This window comes from Momordica charantia, assembly GCF_013281855.1.
Source record: "Momordica charantia cultivar OHB3-1 chromosome 11 unlocalized genomic scaffold, Mcharantia_2.0 BLBB01000011.1, whole genome shotgun sequence".
Taxonomy (NCBI): Eukaryota; Viridiplantae; Streptophyta; class Magnoliopsida; order Cucurbitales; family Cucurbitaceae; genus Momordica; species Momordica charantia.
The window spans coordinates 5198937-5220053 of NW_028275159.1; the positions used below are offsets into that span (position 1 = coordinate 5198937).

At 35.8% G+C, this 21117-nt stretch overlaps 4 protein-coding genes across 10 annotated transcripts; 1 reads left to right on the top strand and 3 right to left on the bottom strand.

The window, feature by feature from the left end:
• Positions 1-5397: 5397 nt before the first annotated feature.
• Positions 5398-8842, bottom strand: LOC111024410 (Thioredoxin superfamily protein). 3 transcript variants are annotated; one of them, XM_088120205.1, is made up of 11 exons: positions 8498-8842; positions 8312-8356; positions 8031-8087; positions 7749-7818; positions 7580-7621; positions 7341-7414; positions 6561-6631; positions 6152-6237; positions 5946-6052; positions 5738-5862; positions 5398-5623 (listed from the first exon to the last, which is right to left on the bottom strand). In XM_088120205.1, exons 1-10 carry the CDS (start codon positions 8681-8683, stop codon positions 5758-5760), a joined length of 843 nt encoding a protein of 280 aa, XP_087976331.1. In that variant the 5' UTR covers positions 8684-8842; the 3' UTR covers positions 5398-5623; positions 5738-5757. The 3 variants fall into 3 exon arrangements, with proteins under 3 accessions (XP_087976331.1, XP_087976332.1, XP_087976333.1); XM_088120206.1 differs by lacking the exon at positions 5738-5862 and having other exon boundaries at positions 8498-8841; XM_088120207.1 differs by lacking the exon at positions 8498-8842 and having other exon boundaries at positions 8031-8230; positions 8312-8351.
• Positions 8843-10645: 1803 nt separating this feature from the next.
• Positions 10646-13109, top strand: LOC148208040 (GATA transcription factor 12-like). The gene is made up of 2 exons (XM_088120086.1): positions 10646-11289; positions 11387-13109. Exons 1-2 carry the CDS (start codon positions 10957-10959, stop codon positions 12110-12112), a joined length of 1059 nt encoding a protein of 352 aa, XP_087976212.1. The 5' UTR covers positions 10646-10956; the 3' UTR covers positions 12113-13109.
• Positions 13110-14202: 1093 nt separating this feature from the next.
• On the bottom strand, positions 14203-16370 carry LOC111024283 (protein NONRESPONDING TO OXYLIPINS 2, mitochondrial). 2 transcript variants are annotated; one of them, XM_022302020.2, is made up of 3 exons: positions 16092-16370; positions 15859-15977; positions 14203-14483 (listed from the first exon to the last, which is right to left on the bottom strand). In XM_022302020.2, the coding sequence occupies exons 1-3, from the start codon at positions 16217-16219 to the stop codon at positions 14458-14460; spliced, it is 273 nt and encodes a 90-aa protein (XP_022157712.1). In that variant the 5' UTR covers positions 16220-16370; the 3' UTR covers positions 14203-14457. The 2 variants fall into 2 exon arrangements, with proteins under 2 accessions (XP_022157712.1, XP_022157651.1); XM_022301959.2 differs by having other exon boundaries at positions 15799-15977; positions 16092-16368.
• A 1519-nt stretch (positions 16371-17889) lies between these two features.
• LOC111024134 (Peptidyl-tRNA hydrolase II (PTH2) family protein) lies at positions 17890-20896 on the bottom strand. Of its 4 annotated transcripts, none has more exons than XM_088119375.1 (8): positions 20682-20896; positions 20315-20518; positions 19420-19480; positions 19235-19271; positions 19058-19135; positions 18806-18878; positions 18407-18446; positions 17890-18280 (listed from the first exon to the last, which is right to left on the bottom strand). In XM_088119375.1, exons 1-8 carry the CDS (start codon positions 20709-20711, stop codon positions 18228-18230), a joined length of 576 nt encoding a protein of 191 aa, XP_087975501.1. In that variant the 5' UTR covers positions 20712-20896; the 3' UTR covers positions 17890-18227. The 4 variants fall into 4 exon arrangements, 3 of the variants coding, with proteins under 3 accessions (XP_087975501.1, XP_022157462.1, XP_022157533.1); XM_022301770.2 differs by having other exon boundaries at positions 20315-20524; positions 20682-20888; XM_022301841.2 differs by having other exon boundaries at positions 17890-18277; positions 20315-20524; positions 20682-20882.
• Between the last annotated feature and the right edge of the window lie 221 nt (positions 20897-21117).

Consider the following 21117-nt stretch of genomic DNA (forward strand, 5'->3'; position numbering starts at 1 on the left):
CGCGGTTTTACAAAATAAATAATTACTTCTCCAATTGCAAATGCATACCAAAATAAATAATTGTACTAAAAAAAATAACTCATTAATTAATAATAATAATAAAACATTATCTTAATCTCACCGTAAAAAAAGGGCTCTAAGTTTTTGTGTATGAATATAAAAATATGCCTTCTTGCTTTGTGGGCTGCTCAGACTCCGAGTGCAGACTGCGGGCCCCACCACTTGACATTTTTTATTTTTCGCACTTCTAAATTTAATATTCATAATTTGCTCTATTATTAGTTTCATTTATGTTTTTAATTCTTACTTTTACATTTTCAATATTTTTTCCTAATCAAAAGAGATCAACTTGATCTCTGGTTATTGTTTTTTAAAAAACCCTTATGCAAAAAGCTATTTAGTTGTCGTTCTAGAAAATTTAAATTATTGTTATTATAATTTTGTCTTTTGAATAAATTAATTGCACGATGGAGCTCCAATTAAAATTTAACTTTTCACCAAATAAAAAAAAGTTGTATTTTAAATTATCTTCTTCACTCAATATATTTGAAGTGATTGGAACGAAAAGAAAATATTTAAATAATTAAATAATTAAATTGGTTTTGCTAACACGTGCTACAGTATTGATTAAAGTAGTTTTCTTTAATTTAAACATAAACCGTTTATGAAATAGAATAGACATATGATTGAGCACAAATTTGATATCCAGCTACCCTCAAGTGAGAAAACAACTAAGATTCTATTAAATATCTCACTTAAACATAAAAACATTTTCAAATAACTTAATTACATTAATTTGTACAAATAAAAAAGACTAATCTTTCAAGTCCATCTAAATAAAAAAAGTGAAGTGAATTATTTGTAGCTGATTTAACATTATTAAACACTTGTAACATAGGTTTGGAGTTGTTCTCGTTTAGTTGATTGTAAATTGTAATATGAAGGAAAAAAAAAAGAGAAAAAATATAAATTTTAATCTAAACTTACCGAGGATATCAATTTTTACTCTATACTTTCAATTCCATCATTGCACCTTAAATTTAGATAAATACTGCAATTGCCACCTTGAAGTTTAAAAAGTGTTAAATTTGCTAACTTTTTCATTTGAAAATTTGTTCAGAAAGTGCTCGATATGCGTTAGATGAATTATAAGACGTATTGACTGTGAAATAGATAGACAATAAAAATAGTTTTTTAATATTGAAATTTGTAGGTTTCAATGGGGTAATTTTTTTGAGAATTTTTAATTTTGTAAATATTAGTAGGTAAGTTAGTGGAAATTGAATATAAAGGTTGAATTCAAAGTAAAAGGAGAGATTGGTAAAAATGAAAGAAATTGGAATTTATCTTTCTTTTTAATATTAATATTTGTTCGGGCCCGTGGGAAGAACGTGAGGGGAAAGGAAAGGGATTGAAAAAAGTGGGACCACCACGCGTGACTTAGGCGCTTTGTTAACTAACTTTATAATCGTGCTGCCCAGCGCCCAATAGGAAAGCAGTGCGGTTACAGAGAGAGAGAGAGAGAGAGAGAGAGAGGCCACGATTAGCGTATGATTCTAAAACTAAAATATGAATTGAATTGGATTGGATTGGGAGGATTTTAAAATAATTAAATATATAATATATAGTTTTATAGGATACGTATGGGCAAAAATACGGTGCGGCGCATGTACATGATATCATACTCATGGGACCACAGGATGAGGAACGCGTGTCGCTTCTTTCGGCGTATCAGAGTTTGCGCCAAAAGCAGAAGCGACATTCTTATTGGAAAGTGGGACCTCGTGTTTCCTCATTAACGCTATTTCCACTCCCACTTACCCAAAATACCCATCATTCTTTTTTCTTTTTTTTTTTTTTTAAATAACAATTTTATTTATTTTTCTTTACCTATCAACAGTCAATACACATCTAAATAAATACCTTCCTTGAAGGATTAAATGAAAAAAATAGACAAGTTTAATTTTATTTTTCGAAACAAGACCTAAAAACACATTTTTGTAATTTTGTTCCTTAATCACCTAACAAGTTTGACAGAATGTACTCTTTGTCTTTGTCTCCTCACTGGGGCTAATTCCTTACCAAATTGCTACCCCTACAATTTATTATATTACCTTTCCAATCATCGTCTTTTACTATAGGATGAGGTAATTTTATTTTACTATTATATTTTAAAACTTATCTCCTATAAGAGGACACATTATCATCATCACTTACAAACAGTATATTCCTACTCTTTGATACCTATCTAATTAAACGTAACAACTAAAGTTTAATTCATGAATAACCATATCATTTTATTTTAAGGTTATGGCAACATTTTAGTTCTTATGGTTTGAATTTAATTTTAATTTGATTACCATAATTTTAAAATTTTTATTATAGCTGCAGATAGTTTTATAATATTTAGTAATAATGACATGGATGTTTAATAAGGACTATTATGAAAATTACAAAACTGGTAGAATGAACTAAAACTATAGATTAAACTGCAGTAATAATTTAACCTTACCTAACTTCCTGTATTTTTTATCCAACTTAAACCTAAATATTGAATATCACTTTTTTGTTTGTCTCGTTTAAGAGAAATTGTCGGGTAAGAAAACTATTATCATTAGATAACACAATATGGAATGTTTTTAGTCATTTTAAACGATTAAGAATAAAACTTTTAAAAATATAAGAAATCAAGTTTAATTAAGATTAAAATGACAATTTAACCCATGTTTACTACAATTTTCATATTGAAGAGAAAATGGTCAATATTTGCTCATAATAATTAAAATAACATTTATCAGTTTCCATTGACCCTTAATATAAGTCTCTATATAAGTCCTCTTCCTTCCAAAAAAAAAAAAATGACTTCGTAACTTTTCTTTCTGAAATTATCAATAAGAAAAAAAAGAACTTAAAAAAGGAACGTACACTACACATAATTTGTAAATAATTACTGTAAGTGAATAGTAACAAGATAAAAAATGAAATAAAATAAAAAAAAAGGTAAATACATAACTGTTGTAAAATCAAAAAGAGAGAAAAAAAAACAGTTATGCTTCTATAAAAAGATACGCATGCACTTTGCTCCCAAATGAACAGTGTGACCAACGTGTGGCTCAAAAAATGTTTCCAAGACCAAGCAAGAAAAAATGAAATACCATATGAAAACGTAAATAAAAATATATATCAAAATTCGACTTTCTTAATCTTTTAAATCTGGTAGGTTTTGGGGTTGGCTTGGAGTGAGTAAAAAGGCTACATATATTATAGATATAGAAGGCAAATCTTGAAAGACACTACTCGAAACAAGTAAAAATAGGCAAGATTAAAAAGAGATGGAAAAAAGGGCAAAAAACCAAAGGGCAAACCGAGCCGAATCCAGAGGCTATCTTTGCTTTGCTTTTACCCTACAACTACATAGCCAAACCACAACTCCACACTGTACTTTACTGCTTTTACTTGGCCTCGCACTGCTTTTACTTAGCCTCCGCCCCTTTGCCACCCCGCCACCCCATTTTTTCTCGGCGGTGGCAGATGGGCCCCTCCCACTCCACACTCCCATTCCCAACCAAAAATTGGCTCTCTTCTCTCTTCTTCCATGCGTGCTTCCTCAGCATTTTGGTTCCCTGTCTATCTCTCGGTCTCCCTCCTTTTCTTTATCACTTATCACCTTTATGCTTCTCCTAGGTTCTCTCAAATGATTGTTCTTTTTCTCGTCTCTTCCCCAGATTCCCTTTCACAACATGACATTAATCTAGTTCTAGAATTGCTCTGTAAATGGAGTTTGTTTCTTCATTGTTGAATGAGTTATGTCATTCAAATGAACTATCGGATGAATAATAATTTAGATTCTGTTCTTATCATTAAGGAACTAAGTATTTTCCTTTCATTATAATAATATAGATTCGGTCCTTACCAGTAAGGAACCAAGTATTTTCCTTCCATTTTCCTTGTGGAAGGAAAATAACTATAAGGATAAAACTTGTCCTCACCACCGTTAAATGTTTGACAATTAAGATAGAAATATTTTTAAAAAATAAAAAATTACGAGTTGTCAATTTTTGAAGGGTGGCGAGTACACTTACTATTAAGGAGTCAAGTATTTTCCTTGGTAGAAAATCTACTTCTGCACTGACGAAAAGAAAAAGAAAAAGGACTTCATACCATAGTCGTCTATTCTCATTCATTTTACATATTTAAAATGAAAACTGACAAAGTTAATTTTGGAGAACGTCAGCAGGAAGATTAGGGCAGCCAAAGAATTCAAAATGACTTGCAAAATTGGAGAATATTCAACGTTTATGATTCATCATTAAAAACGATATATAATTAACAAAATGATAAATCCAAGCATGCACCCAGAAGGACTTTCCTGCCGCGCATGCCTTGCCAGTTAATTTCAGAAACCAAATTCCAACCGACAAATAAGAACACTCCTGCACCTCAAATCTGGATCCGGAACTCTACTCCCAATATTATTCAGACATGATTTCTATTACCAACAGTCACATACATGATTTCTGATACCAAATATAAATAAATTTAAAAAAAAAAAAAAGACAAAATTTGGGTTGTTTCCAGCAACCCTGACCTTCCATTGTGCAGATCCAACTCTCAAGCCTTAACCACAAATTTAAACTAGCAAATTGACAATTTTTTTATGTGGCATCAACAACTTTTAATAAAATAAGAACCAACATACATAGCAATCATGATGACCACTTTCCCTTAACCTGATGGCCAGCTAAAAATTGAAACCCACCTAGTTACTAGAAGACTGACTAAATAAATATATCTTAATAAGAACACAATGTTTACAAGTTGTTTTACAAACTGTTCGGGGAAAAAGTATGTATAAATAAGTAAATCTTAAATGGTATTATAAATCATTGATCTGTAATTTGTTCTCAAGAATGGTGTAAATTCACGACAATTGAGGTTATTCTTTACGAAACCAGAGGCTTGTAAACATCACATCTTTACCAACAGCATAACTCCCAAGTATGCCCCATGACTTCCCCCCATACTAAGTCAAAAACAAATTATTAAATATGATAGCAACTAGAGGATTGCTGATCAATTTAATCTTAAAAATTTGCTACTGAGTAGACAGATTAGGTAAAGATATGATATTGATAACCCAACAATGTCAATAATAGTGGCTAGCATTGAATTTGCAGTATATATGAATTTGGACGATTCCACTTACCCAGAATATTTCCTCCTCTCTTATTAACGCAATTTCCGGTCCAAGATATAACGAAGTTGACTCTCCAACTTGGAATCCCATATATTAGCATTGCTCAGGTTTCAACTCTGTAAACAATTTTTTCTGGAATCTCGTGCTCAAGTGGCCTGAAATTATAAACTCGAGATTGCAATCTCATCACCAGTTTACAATTGAGCTTGCAATTTGTAAGTCAACTCTGGCATAAGACATAATTGAAATCCATACATGATCGAGTTCCATTTTCTTTACATGTAATACAACTCATATCTTACATAGAACCCGTGAAGCGTGAAATAAAAAAGAAAAGCTGCTTGAATAAAGCATGAACTAATTCTACTTTTTATATACATACTCAAGGAGGCGGCGATCAAGGTCAAAATGTCTACAAAGAAGTCGCTGCAACAAAAAAATAACCAAGATATTAGAAATAGCCTCATCAGATCATGCAAAGAAGCTAATAACAACTCAATTTAATGCCTAATGGTCAAATGCAATGATAAGGAAAAATACTTGTTCATGTGCGTTTTAAATCATAGTCCCCTGAAATCCTTTGAACTATGAACTGTCCCCATAGAGGATATCGCTTTAAGAAGAAAGAAAGGCGGACTAACAGAGAGACTTTTCAGGAAGCTGCCCTAATACGTGATACCATGCAAACTCAACTAAAATAATACATGACATCCAAAAATATTAAAAACCATTACAAGAAGAAAGATACCTTAGTTATTGGAGGGTATGCTTTTAATTCAAAATCCAAATCTGGAAGGCGAGCAACCTCGGCTGCATTCTCAAATAAGATGTAGGAAGGAAGTTGATTCATACTTCCTATTAAGTTTATAACAGAGTATAAGACATTCTGATTGCGAAATCATTACAAAACTGAAATAAAACATTTAAGTTCAAATGAAATTCTAAGACAATTACCACCAAGTGATATTCCAAATTTCTCAGCAACATTCGGAAAGAGCCCAAGATCAACTACTCCAAATGATAGGTGTTTGTTTGAATATCTGCTTTTGGGCACATAAATACGTGTCTAAGCTACTTCAAGCGAAAAGTATGGTGATATGAATATAGAAAAATTTATCACTACATTAGAAAAAAAAATATCAGTGTTCCAAAACATGGAGCTAAACGAGATGTGCTAACGGGTGAAACTATACAGAAGTAACACAACTTTTTCTTTTTTTCTTTCTTCTCCTTTTTTTCTTTTTCTTTTTAATAATCGAAAGTCAGAGCTTTTCTCCCCTATACCCAAAGCAACACAACTTCAACCTATATAAACTCTTCTCTCCCCCTGAATCCATCCACACAGTAAAGAAAAAGTACTCACGTAACTGATAGGTCAGGCAAGCATCGACTAGAACGTATGCAGTCAGCTGAGAAGGAAACACGAAACTCTACCTAGCAATTTAAGTATGCCATCCGTCAAACATTGGAGAAAATCATTGAGAATGAGAGTTTTCAAACATGATATAATGATATACAGATCATATGCATTTGAACTTGATTTTCTGTAACAACATAATAATAGCTAAGAACTTAAAACTTGGAGTGAGGATTTGCAGCGGTGGATTTGTTATGTCTGGAAATAGGGTTAACCTCTGAGAAACCAAGTCAATCATTTCTCTTGAACTTCCAAAGAGAGAAGAAAAAAGAACTCAAGTTTATTTTGTCACTGGGAAAAATTAAGGAATCTTTGTACACACTAAATCACTCAACCGCTTGATCTTCTTCATCACAACATTAAACTATTTCCGAATAAACCAGGCTTCATATGTATAGATTATACATTCATAAAATTCAAAAAGCTGGTACTATTTCAAGTTCCTTCTTTAAATTATTCATACTGTGTAGTCTGACTAATAAATTCTCCTATATCAGTTCTGTACTCTCTCTCCTTTTAAGCTTTGTAGCTATGAATTAAAAATTATTTTAAAAGTAAATTAAGCTTCCTGCCTTGGAATTTTGCGACCTGCTCTGTCAAGTTGAATTGAAAACACCTACTAGCACTGCGTTTAGTTTGCATTAGAGAATAATTGCTAGAAGAGAAGTGTACTATCTCAAAAATTCATAGCAGCAGAAGTATAGATAAAGAGACTGTAGAATGAACCAGCCATAATCTTGACTTGTTCCCCTCAGTCAGCAAGGTTTCCAGCTGCAATGGAGTTAACTTACTACAGGTACCTAAAGAAGCAAATTTTACAAGAAAAGAAAAGGCAATATTTTGTAAGTCGCGTTAGCATATAATTTACTAGATTTGCAAGGCAGTTAATTTAATTGAATAAAACTTTCGTAAGATCCTAGGAAAGTGAAAAAAATTGGAGGGTAAACTTAAAATTCATTTCAAACCTGACCCTTGGAAGACAGGTTGCTGAGTAAAAACGTATATCCCTGTGTAGAAGGAACAGGAAATAGCAAACTCTTACATCACAATTGATCAAACTATCAGGATTGGTTCTTAGCCAGTCAGTAAATTTATGAGCACTATATAGATTAAGACCGAAAAAGAATACCTTACCTGTAAATACAATTACGTACCAAATTGCAAGATGATAATCCATCATAGAAGTGAGGGCAACGAGAAAAACCTGAACAAATTGCAGCTAGGTCAGTGGATCACTGAAGAAAGATATAAAAAGAAGGGTCAGCTACAACCGAATATAAGGGGAATGAAACTATAGGAACCTCAATCCTCTAAGTGCAGTACGGTAACACAAGGTCCACATTTAGCTTGACATAGATGTCAAATCAATTTTCATCATAAAAAACTTGTTAATCCACGACGAAGGCAAGTGAATACCTTAACAAACAATAGCATATCGGCAATAAAGGCCTCCGGCGTCTCTTGTCTCACCATCTGCCGAGAAAAGAGAGTGCAATAGATAGTACCAATTAGGTGTTCAAGCATCTCTTGAGAACTAATTTTCAGATTTACTAAATTTGAGTTGGCGGTAAATCTAACTGCTCTGAAACACAATGATTCAATCAACTCTGTCCACCCTTACAAAAATTAAACAAATAAATGGCAATGATATGGGAAACATGTACAAAATATAAGTAAATGTTGAAGGTGGAAGATACCTTGAACATATAGAAAATAAGAAATACGAGAATCGCTTGCAGCTCCTGAGGGGTGAAGAAACAAGAACGCAAGATGTAAAATTAATGCGTCCAAGAACCAAAGACACCATACACAAAAAAAAAAAAAAAAAGGAGAAAAAAGAGCAATAAAGAGTTCAACCAAAATCTACGAGCGAGAATGATTACCCGACAAAGGAGAAGGTGCGTGATGTTATAGGACAGAATACGAGTTGCAGAACTGCGAATTACAAAGTAGGAAAAGAAGGCTATAAAATGAGAGAGATAGTATGGCTCTGACACCATTAGATTCAACCATTCCCCCGGTCTAAAGTTGTTCTGCTTCTGCTTCTGCTTCTGCTTCTTGTCAACCATGGCGCTTCCCCGTATCACAGTATCAGACTTATGGATCTGCGTGCGATCCCCGCGGAAGATGCGGCTCTGTGAATGTCGCCGACGGAAGGTATACAGTTTCAGATTCTCTCCGAAACGAAGAATGAAAACGGCGATGTCTGATTTCTGAAAATCAACTGGAAATGGAATATAGAAAATGATAATATTACTAATTTTCCCAAACTTGGGCTGGACCGCAAGTTTGAGAAGTTAAATAGAACAAAGTTATTATTGGGCCGTGGGTGGGCCTGGCTGACGCGCCCCACGTATATTCCAAAGGTCGTGTGTTGGGCCTGTTACTAAAACCGGGCCGACGACATTGGACGGCCCACCATTTGCATTATGTTCATCCATGCAATGAAGACTAAATTACGCTCGTTAATTTTTAGTTTTAGTTAGTGTCATTTTGAATCAACAGTAAAAAAAAGTAATAATAATAATTTAATTTAGAATGTGTAGAAGGGGTGATTTAGAAAGGAGTGCATGAGGAAGGGGTATGATTAAGATGGGTATTGGGATCATAAATTGGTGATTACTAAGGGAGATGGGAGGGGGAAGAAAGAATGAACATGGGGAGCTAAAAAGAAGAATATATAATGATGGGAAAATAAAAAATAGTGATTTAAAAAAGGCAAGGGGGGTTGAAATTGGGAAGCGAGTGGGTGCGGGTGTGGTGTTGGAGTAGGAGTAGGGGTTGCGGTTAAATAAAGTCCACATGGATTTGGAGACAAGCAACCACCAAGAAAGCAAAAGGCAGAACCGACGTCCTCACCCCCCCATGTGACTTACCCGGGAGAGGAGGGGCTCAAATGCTTATCTTAATTCTTATATTCTAATGCACGTGCCCCCTCCCCCTCCCCCATCACTCACGTGCACATGCCCCGCCCTCAACTCTTAACTCCGTTTTAGTTATGCAGCGGAATTTGAAATTTGACCACCGGCGAGCGAGGCACTGAGTCACATGCTTTGCTGACACTCGCCGGCCCCACACCCACACCCACGCACCTCCCATACTCCTTATTTAATTTTCCACTTCCACCTTCCCTTGAAATTCATAACAAATCAAATCAAATAAAATCGCAATCCTCTTCGTTTGGAAATGGTAAAAAATGAGTGATAAGTGGAAGAGTAATGGATATGGGATTAGGACTTAGGAGAGTAGCTTATTTTAGATATTCGTTCGCCTTATCCACTGCCCGAACAAGGGATTGATATCATAACCCAGTCCACTGCACTCGACCTCACCTTCACTGCTCGATATCTGCCACGTGGTGACATGGCCGACATTTTAAACATCACCTTCCATTCAGGTAATTTAACGTACCCTTGATTGGGGTCCCCGTCCCCTACCTTCTCCTTTTATTTTTCTTTAATTAATATAATATTATTTTCGACCCGCACTGGCAAAATCTCCACCGTCCAGTCATCATCGTAAACTCTATCTTTTCACATTCGCCTGTACGCGGGATGTTTATTACTTTCTTAAGGAAATAAGGAAAAAAAAAAGAGATAAATGTGGCTTTAAATTTGGAAGGCTAATAGTATGCACGCGGTCTTGGCGACAATACAGCGGGCTAGATCGCTTCCTAAGGAGGGTTGAACTCCTTCGCATGCATGCAAAAACAACACACCATTATTATTTCACCCTTTCTCTGTTATTTTGGGCTAATTTTAGGTTATTTAGTAATTAGGAAACACCAAAACGAAGCCGTATTGGCGGGGGTATATATGCAAAACGCAACTGTAACGCATACTCAAAAAATTCGTCCTCCTACTCGTACAGCTGTATTGATCATTACCTTAAGCATCGTCGGCACGTGCCGTTTCTTCTTACACCTCACTCTATAATCAAAAGTCAAACTGACGGGAATTTTGAGAACTCCACTGCTTCCATTGTTTTCATTTTAACCGTAACAATTAAAGCCATTTTAGTTCCCACTTTTTTTTCCCATTACCGTACTTTTATTTATCTCTATCAAAATGCTGTCTTCATGTCCTCTTTAGACCCAAATTAAAAAAAAAAAAAAAAAGAAAAAGAAAAGAAAAGAGAGAGAAAAGAAAAAAAAATTTCTCTCTCTCTCTCTCTCTCTCTGAATCTCTCTCATCTTACATAGCCATAACTCCTCACACTTCACTCTTGGCCACACTCTATTTTTCTCACCTTCACTTTTTTTCTCCTTCTGGATCGCTGCTTTGCTAAGTTGTTTTCCAATTCTCAGACCCTTGATTTTTGGCTTCTCCCCCAAAGTGTAGATATGGAAGGTCCCGAATATTTCCAGCCCGGCTTTTGCTCACAATTCGCGACGGAAAAGCGCCAGCCCTCCGATAACAATAACACCAACAATAACGCCAATAATAATAAGACTGCCGCTGCCGCCGACCATTTCATCGTCGAAGACCTCCTCGACTTCTCCAATGACGACGACGTTTTCTTCACCGACAACCACACCACCCCAAGCTCCACCGATTCTTCCACTCTCACCTTACTCGATTCCGCCAATTCTTCCTCCTTCAACGCCAATTTCCAACCCAATTTGCCTTACCATTCTTTCGCCGACGCCAATTTCTCCAGCGACCTCTGCGTCCCGGTAATTCCCCTCTCCGCTTCTCTTTTTTTCCTTTTTTCGTTTGTAGAACAAAACTGATTTCATTCTCTCCGTTTTGTGTTGGTGTTGGTTCTCTCAGTACGACGACATAGCCGAGCTCGAATGGCTTTCCAATTTCGTGGAAGAGTCCTTCTCCACCGATGACTTGGAGAAGCTGAGTCTGATAACGGGCATGAATTCCCGGGCTGACGATGAAGGCTCCAAAACCCGAGAATTCCAACCCGGAATGATGACCCGAAACAACTCCTCTTTCCGCCCCGAAATGTCGGTCCCGGCCAAAGCTGCACGTAGCAAGCGCTCTCGGGCGGCGCCTTGCATATGGAATTCCCGATTATCCGTGCTCTCCCCGACAAATTCCTCGTCGGAAACCGACGTTCTCGTCACGGCACATCCCAACACGGGCAAGAAAACCGTGAAATCCGCGGCGAAGAAGAAAGAAGCCCCGGACGACACGTCGTCGGGGAATGGGGAGGGGCGTAAGTGCCTCCATTGCGCGACCGACAAAACGCCGCAGTGGCGGACGGGGCCAATGGGGCCCAAGACGCTGTGCAACGCTTGCGGGGTCCGGTACAAGTCCGGCCGCCTCGTCCCGGAATACCGGCCGGCGTCGAGCCCCACCTTCGTGCTGACCAAGCACTCAAACTCGCACCGGAAGGTTCTGGAACTCCGGCGGCAGAAGGAGATGATGAGGGCGCAACCGCAGCCGCAACCGCAACAGTATCTTCATCACGAGAATATGGCGTTCGATGTATCCAACGACGACGATTATTTGATCCACCAACACATAGCCCCCGCCTTCGAATAGCTTCCTCCATCAATCAACCCTCGCCCAGTTTCGTTCAACTTTCCCACAAATAGAGCCAAAAAAAAAAAAAAAAAAGTCAAAAATGTTTTTGAATTAGTGGCTAATTATTTGAAAATCTGATTTAGAGGTACTTGGGTTAATTTTTAGAGTTATTAATTTCGAGTTCTAACTTAAATTTTGAACTTAGCATAGCACACCCATAATTACTTTTTCTAAAGTTGTCTCTTTCTTTTTCTTTGAGCCTAAAGTTGGCTTGGCTTGCCCTGAAATTCACTCTTCCATATTTCTGTTCATCTTGCCTTATGATTGAACAAGTAATGTGAATGGTTTAATGTTAAAATAATGCAGAATTGCAAAGAAAATGAAAATTGAAGAGAGGTGAGAAGTGGGTTATAGAATGGTGTGAAATGTGAAGGGAAATAGGGAATTGAAAAGAAAAGTGGAAGAGGGAAAAGAAAAGGTAATGTCTCGAAGTTGGCAAAAGTACAGATAGATAACTGCAAATTTTACTACTACGGCTGTGGGTTTTAAGAAAAAAGAAAAGAAAAGGACGAAAAATTTCAGAATCATGGATAGCAGTAAAACCCGGCTGATCCAATGGCGGTTCCACAAGGCAACGCAGGGAATGTTGAGAGAAATCTCAGCTACTTCTGCCATTGTACAATATACACTGTACTTTTTAACTTTTGAAAATTACAAAAAATAAAATTAGCGAAAGAAGTAACAAAAAAAAAAAAAAAAAGAGGAGTTAGAGTTAAAAGTGTTTAGGGGTGATGATGTTTGTAAGGTAATTAATTAGTGTTGCCATGCCAGCAAAGAGAATATTGGTTTAAAAATGAATTGTGTCAATCATGTGATAATTGGTAATAATTGATTACTGATTTCAGATTCACTTTTTATCAACAAAATACAGCACCAAGTCCAAACCCTCAGGATTAATCTTTTGGTTGCTCACAGTCGCATCACATGCCCCTCTAGGACGACGCTGATAAGCCTGCAAAGAATACCTTTTTTTAAAAAAAATATATAATAATTAGTATATTGATTATTTTAAAACAAATCAGCTCAACTACAGATTAAGATGCATAACAATATTTGATTAGATAAACTCAAAGCTTGAAATTAAACGAGCTTGTGGATCGGAAAATCCTCATCATTCATCATTAAGCACCCAAAAAACAATAAATGAAAAAGAGAGAAAGTGGGAGAGCATTAACATGGTATAATGAATACGATTAGTACTGAAACGAGCTGTATAAAGCAGGAGGGAGAAAAGCTGCATCCTGAAATCCAGACATTAAAAAGAGAGCAAAGAGCAAAATTAAGCAAGCCCCGCGGGAATCACAAGATTTTGAAATTAAATAAAAATGTTAGCCATCCAATGAATAATACAGTGCAGTGCAGTGCAGTGCATGCTTCTGCGTATGTAGCATTGTCTGTAAACAAGCAAGCTGTGTCCCCTCCCCCCCACTCTTTCTTCTGACAATCGCCTGCCTCTGGATGTGCCTATCAGTTTCCTTTCCAAAAATATAACGCATAACATAAACTTCCTTCTCACATGCCCAACAAGATTTACCATCTCAGAACCAAGTAAAATTCCAACTTCCTAAAGGCCTTTTCATACACTCTTCTGCTAATATTAGAAAGAATTGAGGAGTTGGAAACTTAAGACGCCCGCAACTGCGAGCAATGCAATGCAGAGGACAAAATCCAATAAGGGGAGAGAGATTGAAGCCCACATGACTGAATTGGTATCATGCGGACATGGCAGCGACATGGTCAAACAAGTTTCTCAGAAATGGGGGACACTTGGACGACACCGTCTCGTCTTCCCACTCACACCCTCACGTGCTAAAGATACCTCCATGTATTTATTTACTTTATCATATAGATTAAGGTAATATTCGCACAATCAATTAAAGATGCCTCTAATACATACCTACGTGCGCACTACACATTCTTTACATTTGTTTTTTAGGTACGTATGAACGTACAAGGACCCTAGACTAGCAGCACGTTGATCCTAGAGGCTTGAAAATACCAAAATGTTCATGAATTTCTAAGTTTCCTTCAGTAAATCAAAGAGAGGATTGAAAACGATAGCAATGAGTCTTATTCACTAAGGGGTCACATTGTGTTGAAGTACAGAAATAATAAAAGTCATGGTAAAAATGAGTAATTGATGGGAAATACACATTCGGGACTGAAGTTGTCTCAGTATAACCTCAACCTGAACAACAAAATAGAGACTGGGGCACCTCCAAATATGATGAACACAATATTTGATCCGCCATCCTTTATGGACCCCACCACTTCGATCAGAGCATTCTCTTAAATTCCATCTCTTATCGCGGCACACAGAGACCCAATTCTGAAACAAAGTGAAAAATCAGAATTACATTATCATAAACTTATACTGGATGGGCTACTTCAAAGAAAAGCTACTCTCTATAAAATGTTGATTGAGAGTCACGAATGGACGTCAGATAAAGTAGGAGTATCTAAAATGGGAGGTCATGCATATGACACCTATAGTTTCCAATCTAATATGGGAGGTCATACATACAACGGACGTCAGATAAAGTAGAAGTATCTAATATGGGAGGCCATACATATGACAAAATATGTCGACAGTTTTAGCAACCTCCGTTTCTTACCCAAAAGAATATAGTTTTAGCAACCTATCTCTCTGTTATAGTGATCAATCACCATGATGCTAAACCTACTATGCATAATTTGGATTAGGACTGAAGAAAAACCTCAGAACAATGCAACAGCAAAAAAGCACAAACATATAGACAACTACTTTAAAACATTTTCTAATATTGATATCCATGAGCACCTCGATCACAGGACAACTGCCTAATCCTAGAATATTTGGTTGCCAAGGAACTCGTAGAAAGATTATTAAACATAAATGGTAAAATCCCCCAAACAAATTTAAACCATATATTAATATCACAGGACCAGTATGTATAACTAACTTCAATTCTAGTTTGCAAGAACTCACAACACTTCCAACAGTCTTGATGTGAGTTATTGTATATTTTTTCAAAAGTAGAAGAATTGTGAATTTGCATAACTCGTCTTGATAGTTTTAACAAATATCACTGTCTCACTTAACGCGGCGTACACGAAATCTGGCCTCTGTACAAGCTAGCACTTTTACGGGCAGATTGGCAATTCACAGAAGTTTGTACTATGTGCAAAACCAAGGGTTCAATGAAGGGTGCATTCAGTGAAAACTATCCAAACGCTATAACAATCAAATACTGGCACAATAGCAGAAAATGAGAATTCTTAGAATGTGACAGGTATCTATTGACATCTGTCAAACGTCAACTTAATTACAAATTTAGTTGATTTCATTATTTGGTTTCGATAACTTAAAACCAGGAAATATGGTGAAACCCAAATGTAAACCTAAGCATATGTTAAACAGTCAGCCGAGCAGCAGGCTTCAAATAAGATGCAGAAAAGAATCAAGATCAAATACTTGGGGGAAAATGTGATTCTGAAAAAGTTCAAACCGTAAACTAATGGAACAAAATTAAAATTAAACATTCAAACTTCGAATTGGACTATTTTTGGGCAGAATCATAACTATTATTATAAGCATTTTTTCACAGGGTGAACAGCAAACAATTGAAAATTCATTCATGTACAAGAGTAAAAAAGTTGCTTACAGATAATAAATTATAAAGAATGGAGATATCAAACTCCTGGGTTCGCACTGCAGAGCATACCCTGAGACAACGACCTGGAGGACACCGAATCGACTCCAAGACAGGAAGTCAACCGGGCCGAAGAAACTGCCGAGTGCAGGGGAAGCAGAGATTGAACGGAACCCAACCGAGGAACCAACCTGAAGGATCAAAGATCTTATTTAGCAATCTTATAAATGTACGTCAACAAAAGCCGCAAGAAGAAGAGAAAATTAAAGTAATGGGGAAGAAAAGGGTTCGATGATCTCGCTTGCCTGGAAATTGTGGGCGAAGAACGGCCAGTTAAGGAAGGGGCGGGTTTGGGATTAATAGAGGGTTTGGTGATGGTGGATTTAATGAGAGAAATCGTTGGTCTTGCGAAAGATCGACAGCGCGAAGCCATTTGAAATGAATAGCAAAAGAAGTTGAGAGTTAGGGTTTTTCAGGAACCGCCAAATAAGTCGCGAAGAAGAAGGGTTTTGGCAGCTCTGCCTTTTTTCCTTTGTCCGCACCAAGGGTTTAAATCTTGAGGTTCGACCGTCTGAGTATCAATTTTATGAAAAATAAATATAAATATCGATGAAATGTCAGAGATTTTGGTAGATATTACATAAAGGAGGAGAGAAATTATACCATATAGCATATTTAATATATATTTTTTAAAATGTCACGATTCTTTTTTAAAAAATATGATATAAATTTGTTTTTTTTAAGACGTTTCTTACCTTATATTTGAATTTAAATTTAATTTACATTATGCTATTTTTATAAAATGTTAAATTTTATGTTAATTCAAACATTATTTCATAAAAATGTTGATTATTATTAGGTCTATAATAGTAATATTTTGTTATTTTATCAATTCTTGTACAATTGAGAAATGTGAAAACGTTGGTGGAAATTTAATAGCCTCATTTTGCATACATATACATACATCACAACTTTAAATTATTTTATTTTTTACTAAAGTAAGTATCGAAAGATTACCAACAACGAAGCAGTGACGCCTCCTCCCCCTCTCTAAATGAAAACATACCAAATGTTAAATTAATTTTTTTTTTCCATTGATTAACACCTATAATTAATTTACCAACTCTGATTATAACTCAACCAATTAATGTATTATATCCCTAACTAAAAGATCATGAGTTTAAGTTTTATGAATTGTTGTACTAAAAACAAACATATGTAATTAATTCATTGTTGAATTAATTATGAAATAAATCTTGGAGTATTATGAGGCAAGGGCGGGTACAACTTTTCCATCCTCATTCTTGCCCTAAAACTCTTAAATTTCTTAAGAATTTCTCAATTTAAGTCATATAGAAAACATCTCCTTAATCCATGGTTCTAAATATTCATCGACGCGTCGACATTTCCATCGATATTTCCATGCTTCCATGAATTCGACATCGACATGAGGAGTAAATCGACATTTACATCATAGTACAAGAAAATCGATAAAATATGAAAAATATCAACAAAATGTAACTATTTATATATAATATTAATATTAATTATTTTTAACTAATTTAGAAATATGAAAATGTTTACTTTGTTAAATATTTTTTTACGATTTTTTAATTTTTCTAACTTTTACAGAAATATTCATCTACATTAACATTTTATCGATATTTTCATGAAATTGAGACATCGACATCGACATTTAAAACCTTGCCTTAATTGCATGCTACCACATTTATTTTGCTGATTTTCAAAATTACATTCTTTTTTTTTTTGGTTGAAGAACAAAGGATCGGAGGAATTTTTGAGATTGACGATCTCATCTACTCTTGTTTGGGCCGAAGAAGAAAGGGAAAGAGAGGAAGAGCAAATTTTTAAAAAATTATTAGTTTCCTTGGGTAATTTTGTAAATCTATAATTTTACTTTTAACTAATCAATTAAATTTGAATAAGTTTATTTTAGTTTTAATTAATAATATAAAATTGAACAAAATTGTTATCTTACTTCTATGTCTGCATAATTAATTTGATAAAATTAATATAAAAAATCTACTTGACTTTATCCAACCGAAACTAATATTGGGACATGTTTTTCCAAACATATTTAAATAAAAAAAATGTGAGTTTTAATCTTGAACTTTAAAAGAAGTAGATCCGACCGATCCACAGACACATACAATTGTTTTAAAAAAACCGTTCAGCCAAACAGTCAATTAGTCACTAAAACATTCTTCAAATATTACATCCTGAACATGTCAGCCCAAATGCCAACTCCTACATCTCCAAACTCCAAGAAACAATTCAAAATAAATCTAACGATGTCTAGACATAATAATATTCATCCTTCCAGCAGTTACAACTTGTCCAGCACCACACCAACCCCTCTCTTGAGAATTCAACAAGATGAATGCTGCTGGAGAAAGATGCGGATTTATCGATATCTGGGTTCAGAGCAGCCGCAGTTTCCCAGTTACCGCATCGACCGAAGCCTTTGGTCCTGCTTAAAAGAGAGACGGAGAACATGAATATTATTGCAACCGGAATCCTACAAGGATAATGTGTTGTATATTCACACGAGACAGAAGAATGTGTGTGTGTGTGTATATATCTGGTAAAGAAGCATTACCAGGTCCAATGGCAAGAACAGTTTTTGATCCAGCGGAAACCTGCATATAATTGAAGCGACTTCAAGAAATCGGGATCTAGAGAGGTGAATGTATTTTGTGAAATGAAATGAATGCAAACACAATTCCTGAGCTGTTTGTTTATAGGCATTTCGAAGCGCATCTGAAATATCAATATATTGAGTTTGGCTAAACTAAACAGGATGGAAGGGAATCACCCTTCACGGGGCAGTATACAGATGCATGTCTGTATGGCATGTGAAAAAACGCTCGGATGTCCCGAAATATAAACACAAAACAATTCAACACGTGAAGTATTATCGATCCTATTTACCCCACCATTTCTCTAGCATTAATTAAAATGCGTGTAAATTCTTCCGAGCACTGAACAAAGTTTATACCTGTGTGCGTCCAGCATCAGCAACGACGAAAGTAGGAAGGCCAATGTTATCAGCTGCATCCTTCAGTTTATTCCTGATTTGAGAAAAGAAATAAGTTAAACAAAAGTGTAACTTAAATAAACAATCCTTCCCCCATTCTCTCATCCCCTCCTCCCACTTCTCAGCAATAATAATCAACTTTCAGAAACCAGAAGATTTCATATGTTTATTATTTAAGAGGTTGCATCATCTGAAAAGGAATCACCTGCTTACATTTCATGTTGATTCTTGCATGTTACAACTATTTTCGGCTGCCCACATAGCTCCCACTGTCTCAAAAGGTTTCGGTGGCTGCACTAGATATGTAGAACAGAGAGAGATATGGAGGAATAAGCGAGGGCATGCTCTGATCAAAGGAGGTATTCAAAAGTAGTATAGTATAACGAGTACCTTTGCATTAGTTCTGCATACAAGCCAGTGGCAGCATCTTCACAATTTGACAAAAAAAAAAACATGTAAAATATTTAGCATGGACAGCAGGGAGAGACAATAAGAGATAAATGAAACAAGATAACTAGAAACTTGAATGAAATGCACATTATAACAAATATGAAATTCGGAATCTTAAATCTTACGAGCACACTGAGATGCAATTTTTCCAGAACCCATCTTCAGGTCTTGCCTAACAACCAAGACCTACAATTAAAAATCAACTTGTCAGATGATTCCTGACAGCAAGAATAGAAATATGATACAAGTTGAATGATTCAAGGAGCAGGCATGGCAATCAGTGTATCTCAACTCCTTTCTATGCTTGAGGGGGAAAATAATCTAACATGAGCAATAAAACAATATTTTAAGATATTGGAGATATACATATAATTAAGTGTTGCAAAAGCAAAGGTTACTTTGTGCAACGGCTGAATCATATTTCAGTAGGCCCTTTCGATTCTCGACTAACTCATTCCCTCTTTACATCCTGTTTGGACAGACCATAGATACTCAATCGGGATAGGAAAGATGGTGTAAGCACTGTATCTAGAATACGGCTTAATGTGATAAATAGATCAGTTCACTTAAAAGCTAATCTCTTCCCAACATTAGTACGCAACCTACCTCAAATGTGACCATAAACTCTTCTATCTAGCAACTCAAGCCTCAAAATTGGAGCAGTAGATTAGAGACCATTTTTCAACGCCATTTAACAGAAAAAAATTCCATCCCCATAGATTATATTGTAAAACTTATTAGAGAAAGAGTATCAATATTCACCCAAAACCTTGTTCACTTTGTTGGAGTCCTACAAAAGTTAAAAGCCTTTTGAACTTTGTATGCGCTTTAATTGTCCACAGTTGAGGCTATATTCCAAAATTCTTGTTTTATTCGTCCCTTTCATTTATTTAGTGATCATAATCCATCACAAACATGAAGATAAATCATTTCCAACTCAACATAACTCCAGATAAAGTCTACATAAAAAAGTTAAAACAGATTGCAAAATCAACAATAACTAGAACACTAAAGACGAACCAATTTGAGCTCCTGATCACCGTCGTTTGAGGCTGGAGTTAGCTGTTGGTACTTCGATGGCAGGAAATAACCCCTCTTAGCATTGCCTTTACTGGGTTTTGACAAATCCAAAAACAACCCAAAAATGAAACCAATGACGAGGCCCGGTATGAAGTTCTCGGGTCTGAAACTCACCGAGAGCCATTCTTTTTCTGGCTTCACTTGCTGCTTCTAACAAAACAGAAAACGGCAAATTAATTCAAACAACAAAGAGAAAAATACCGTTGCTAAGTACGTGGAGTAAACAACAACTCTCAATGGAGCTTTAACATCATCAAGTTTCAAGAGGGAAGATAGAGAAAGGAAAGCAACCCAGGAAACTGGATACCTTTCTAGAAGAATTGGAAGATTTCAACATGAGCTCTTTATCAAACGGAGAGAGCGAGAGAATTAGACTGTGGCCTGGCCTGACCTCTCTCCGTGTTTGCCTGAACTCTACACCTTGAGTTTCAAAAATTGGGAATTTCAATCGGAAAACCCACTCCCAGATGACGATTGAGCGGCAACTGAGGAATTCTGAGGCCGAAAAGCCCAATCATCAAGAATAATAGGTAAAGAACACAGGACTAGTTTCATATCGATGATCCAAACCGTGTTGGGCTACATTTCTCATTCTGGGTCCGTTTAAAATTCTTGAATGTCATGATTTAGGGTGTTCTTAATCTCATCCCCACTATTTCACTAATCAGGCTTTATGCATATTTACTCTTAAAAAAACACTTTTACTGATTTCCTTATACCGTGTCATTGATGGGTTTAAAAAA

Coding starts and splice junctions, on each gene's coding strand:
- LOC111024410 (XM_088120205.1), bottom strand. CDS start 8,683: ATGGTTGACAAGAAGCAGAAGCAGAAGCAGAAGCAGAACAACTTTAGA. Junction 7,622..7,748: donor GTACGTAATTGTATTTACAG/GTAAGGTATTCT, acceptor CCTTCTACACAG/GGATATACGTTTTTACTCAG. Junction 5,863..5,945: donor CATACCCTCCAATAACTAAG/GTATCTTTCTTC, acceptor ATCACGTATTAG/GGCAGCTTCCTGAAAAGTCT.
- LOC148208040 (XM_088120086.1), top strand. CDS start 10,957: ATGGAAGGTCCCGAATATTTCCAGCCCGGCTTTTGCTCACAATTCGCG. Junction 11,290..11,386: donor CCAGCGACCTCTGCGTCCCG/GTAATTCCCCTC, acceptor TGGTTCTCTCAG/TACGACGACATAGCCGAGCT.
- LOC111024283 (XM_022301959.2), bottom strand. CDS start 16,219: ATGGCTTCGCGCTGTCGATCTTTCGCAAGACCAACGATTTCTCTCATT. Junction 15,978..16,091: donor TCTTCGCCCACAATTTCCAG/GCAAGCGAGATC, acceptor TTGATCCTTCAG/GTTGGTTCCTCGGTTGGGTT.
- LOC111024134 (XM_022301770.2), bottom strand. CDS start 20,711: ATGTTGAAATCTTCCAATTCTTCTAGAAAG. Junction 18,447..18,805: donor CTGATGCTGGACGCACACAG/GTATAAACTTTG, acceptor AATTATATGCAG/GTTTCCGCTGGATCAAAAAC. Junction 18,281..18,406: donor TGTTCTTGCCATTGGACCTG/GTAATGCTTCTT, acceptor CTCTCTTTTAAG/CAGGACCAAAGGCTTCGGTC.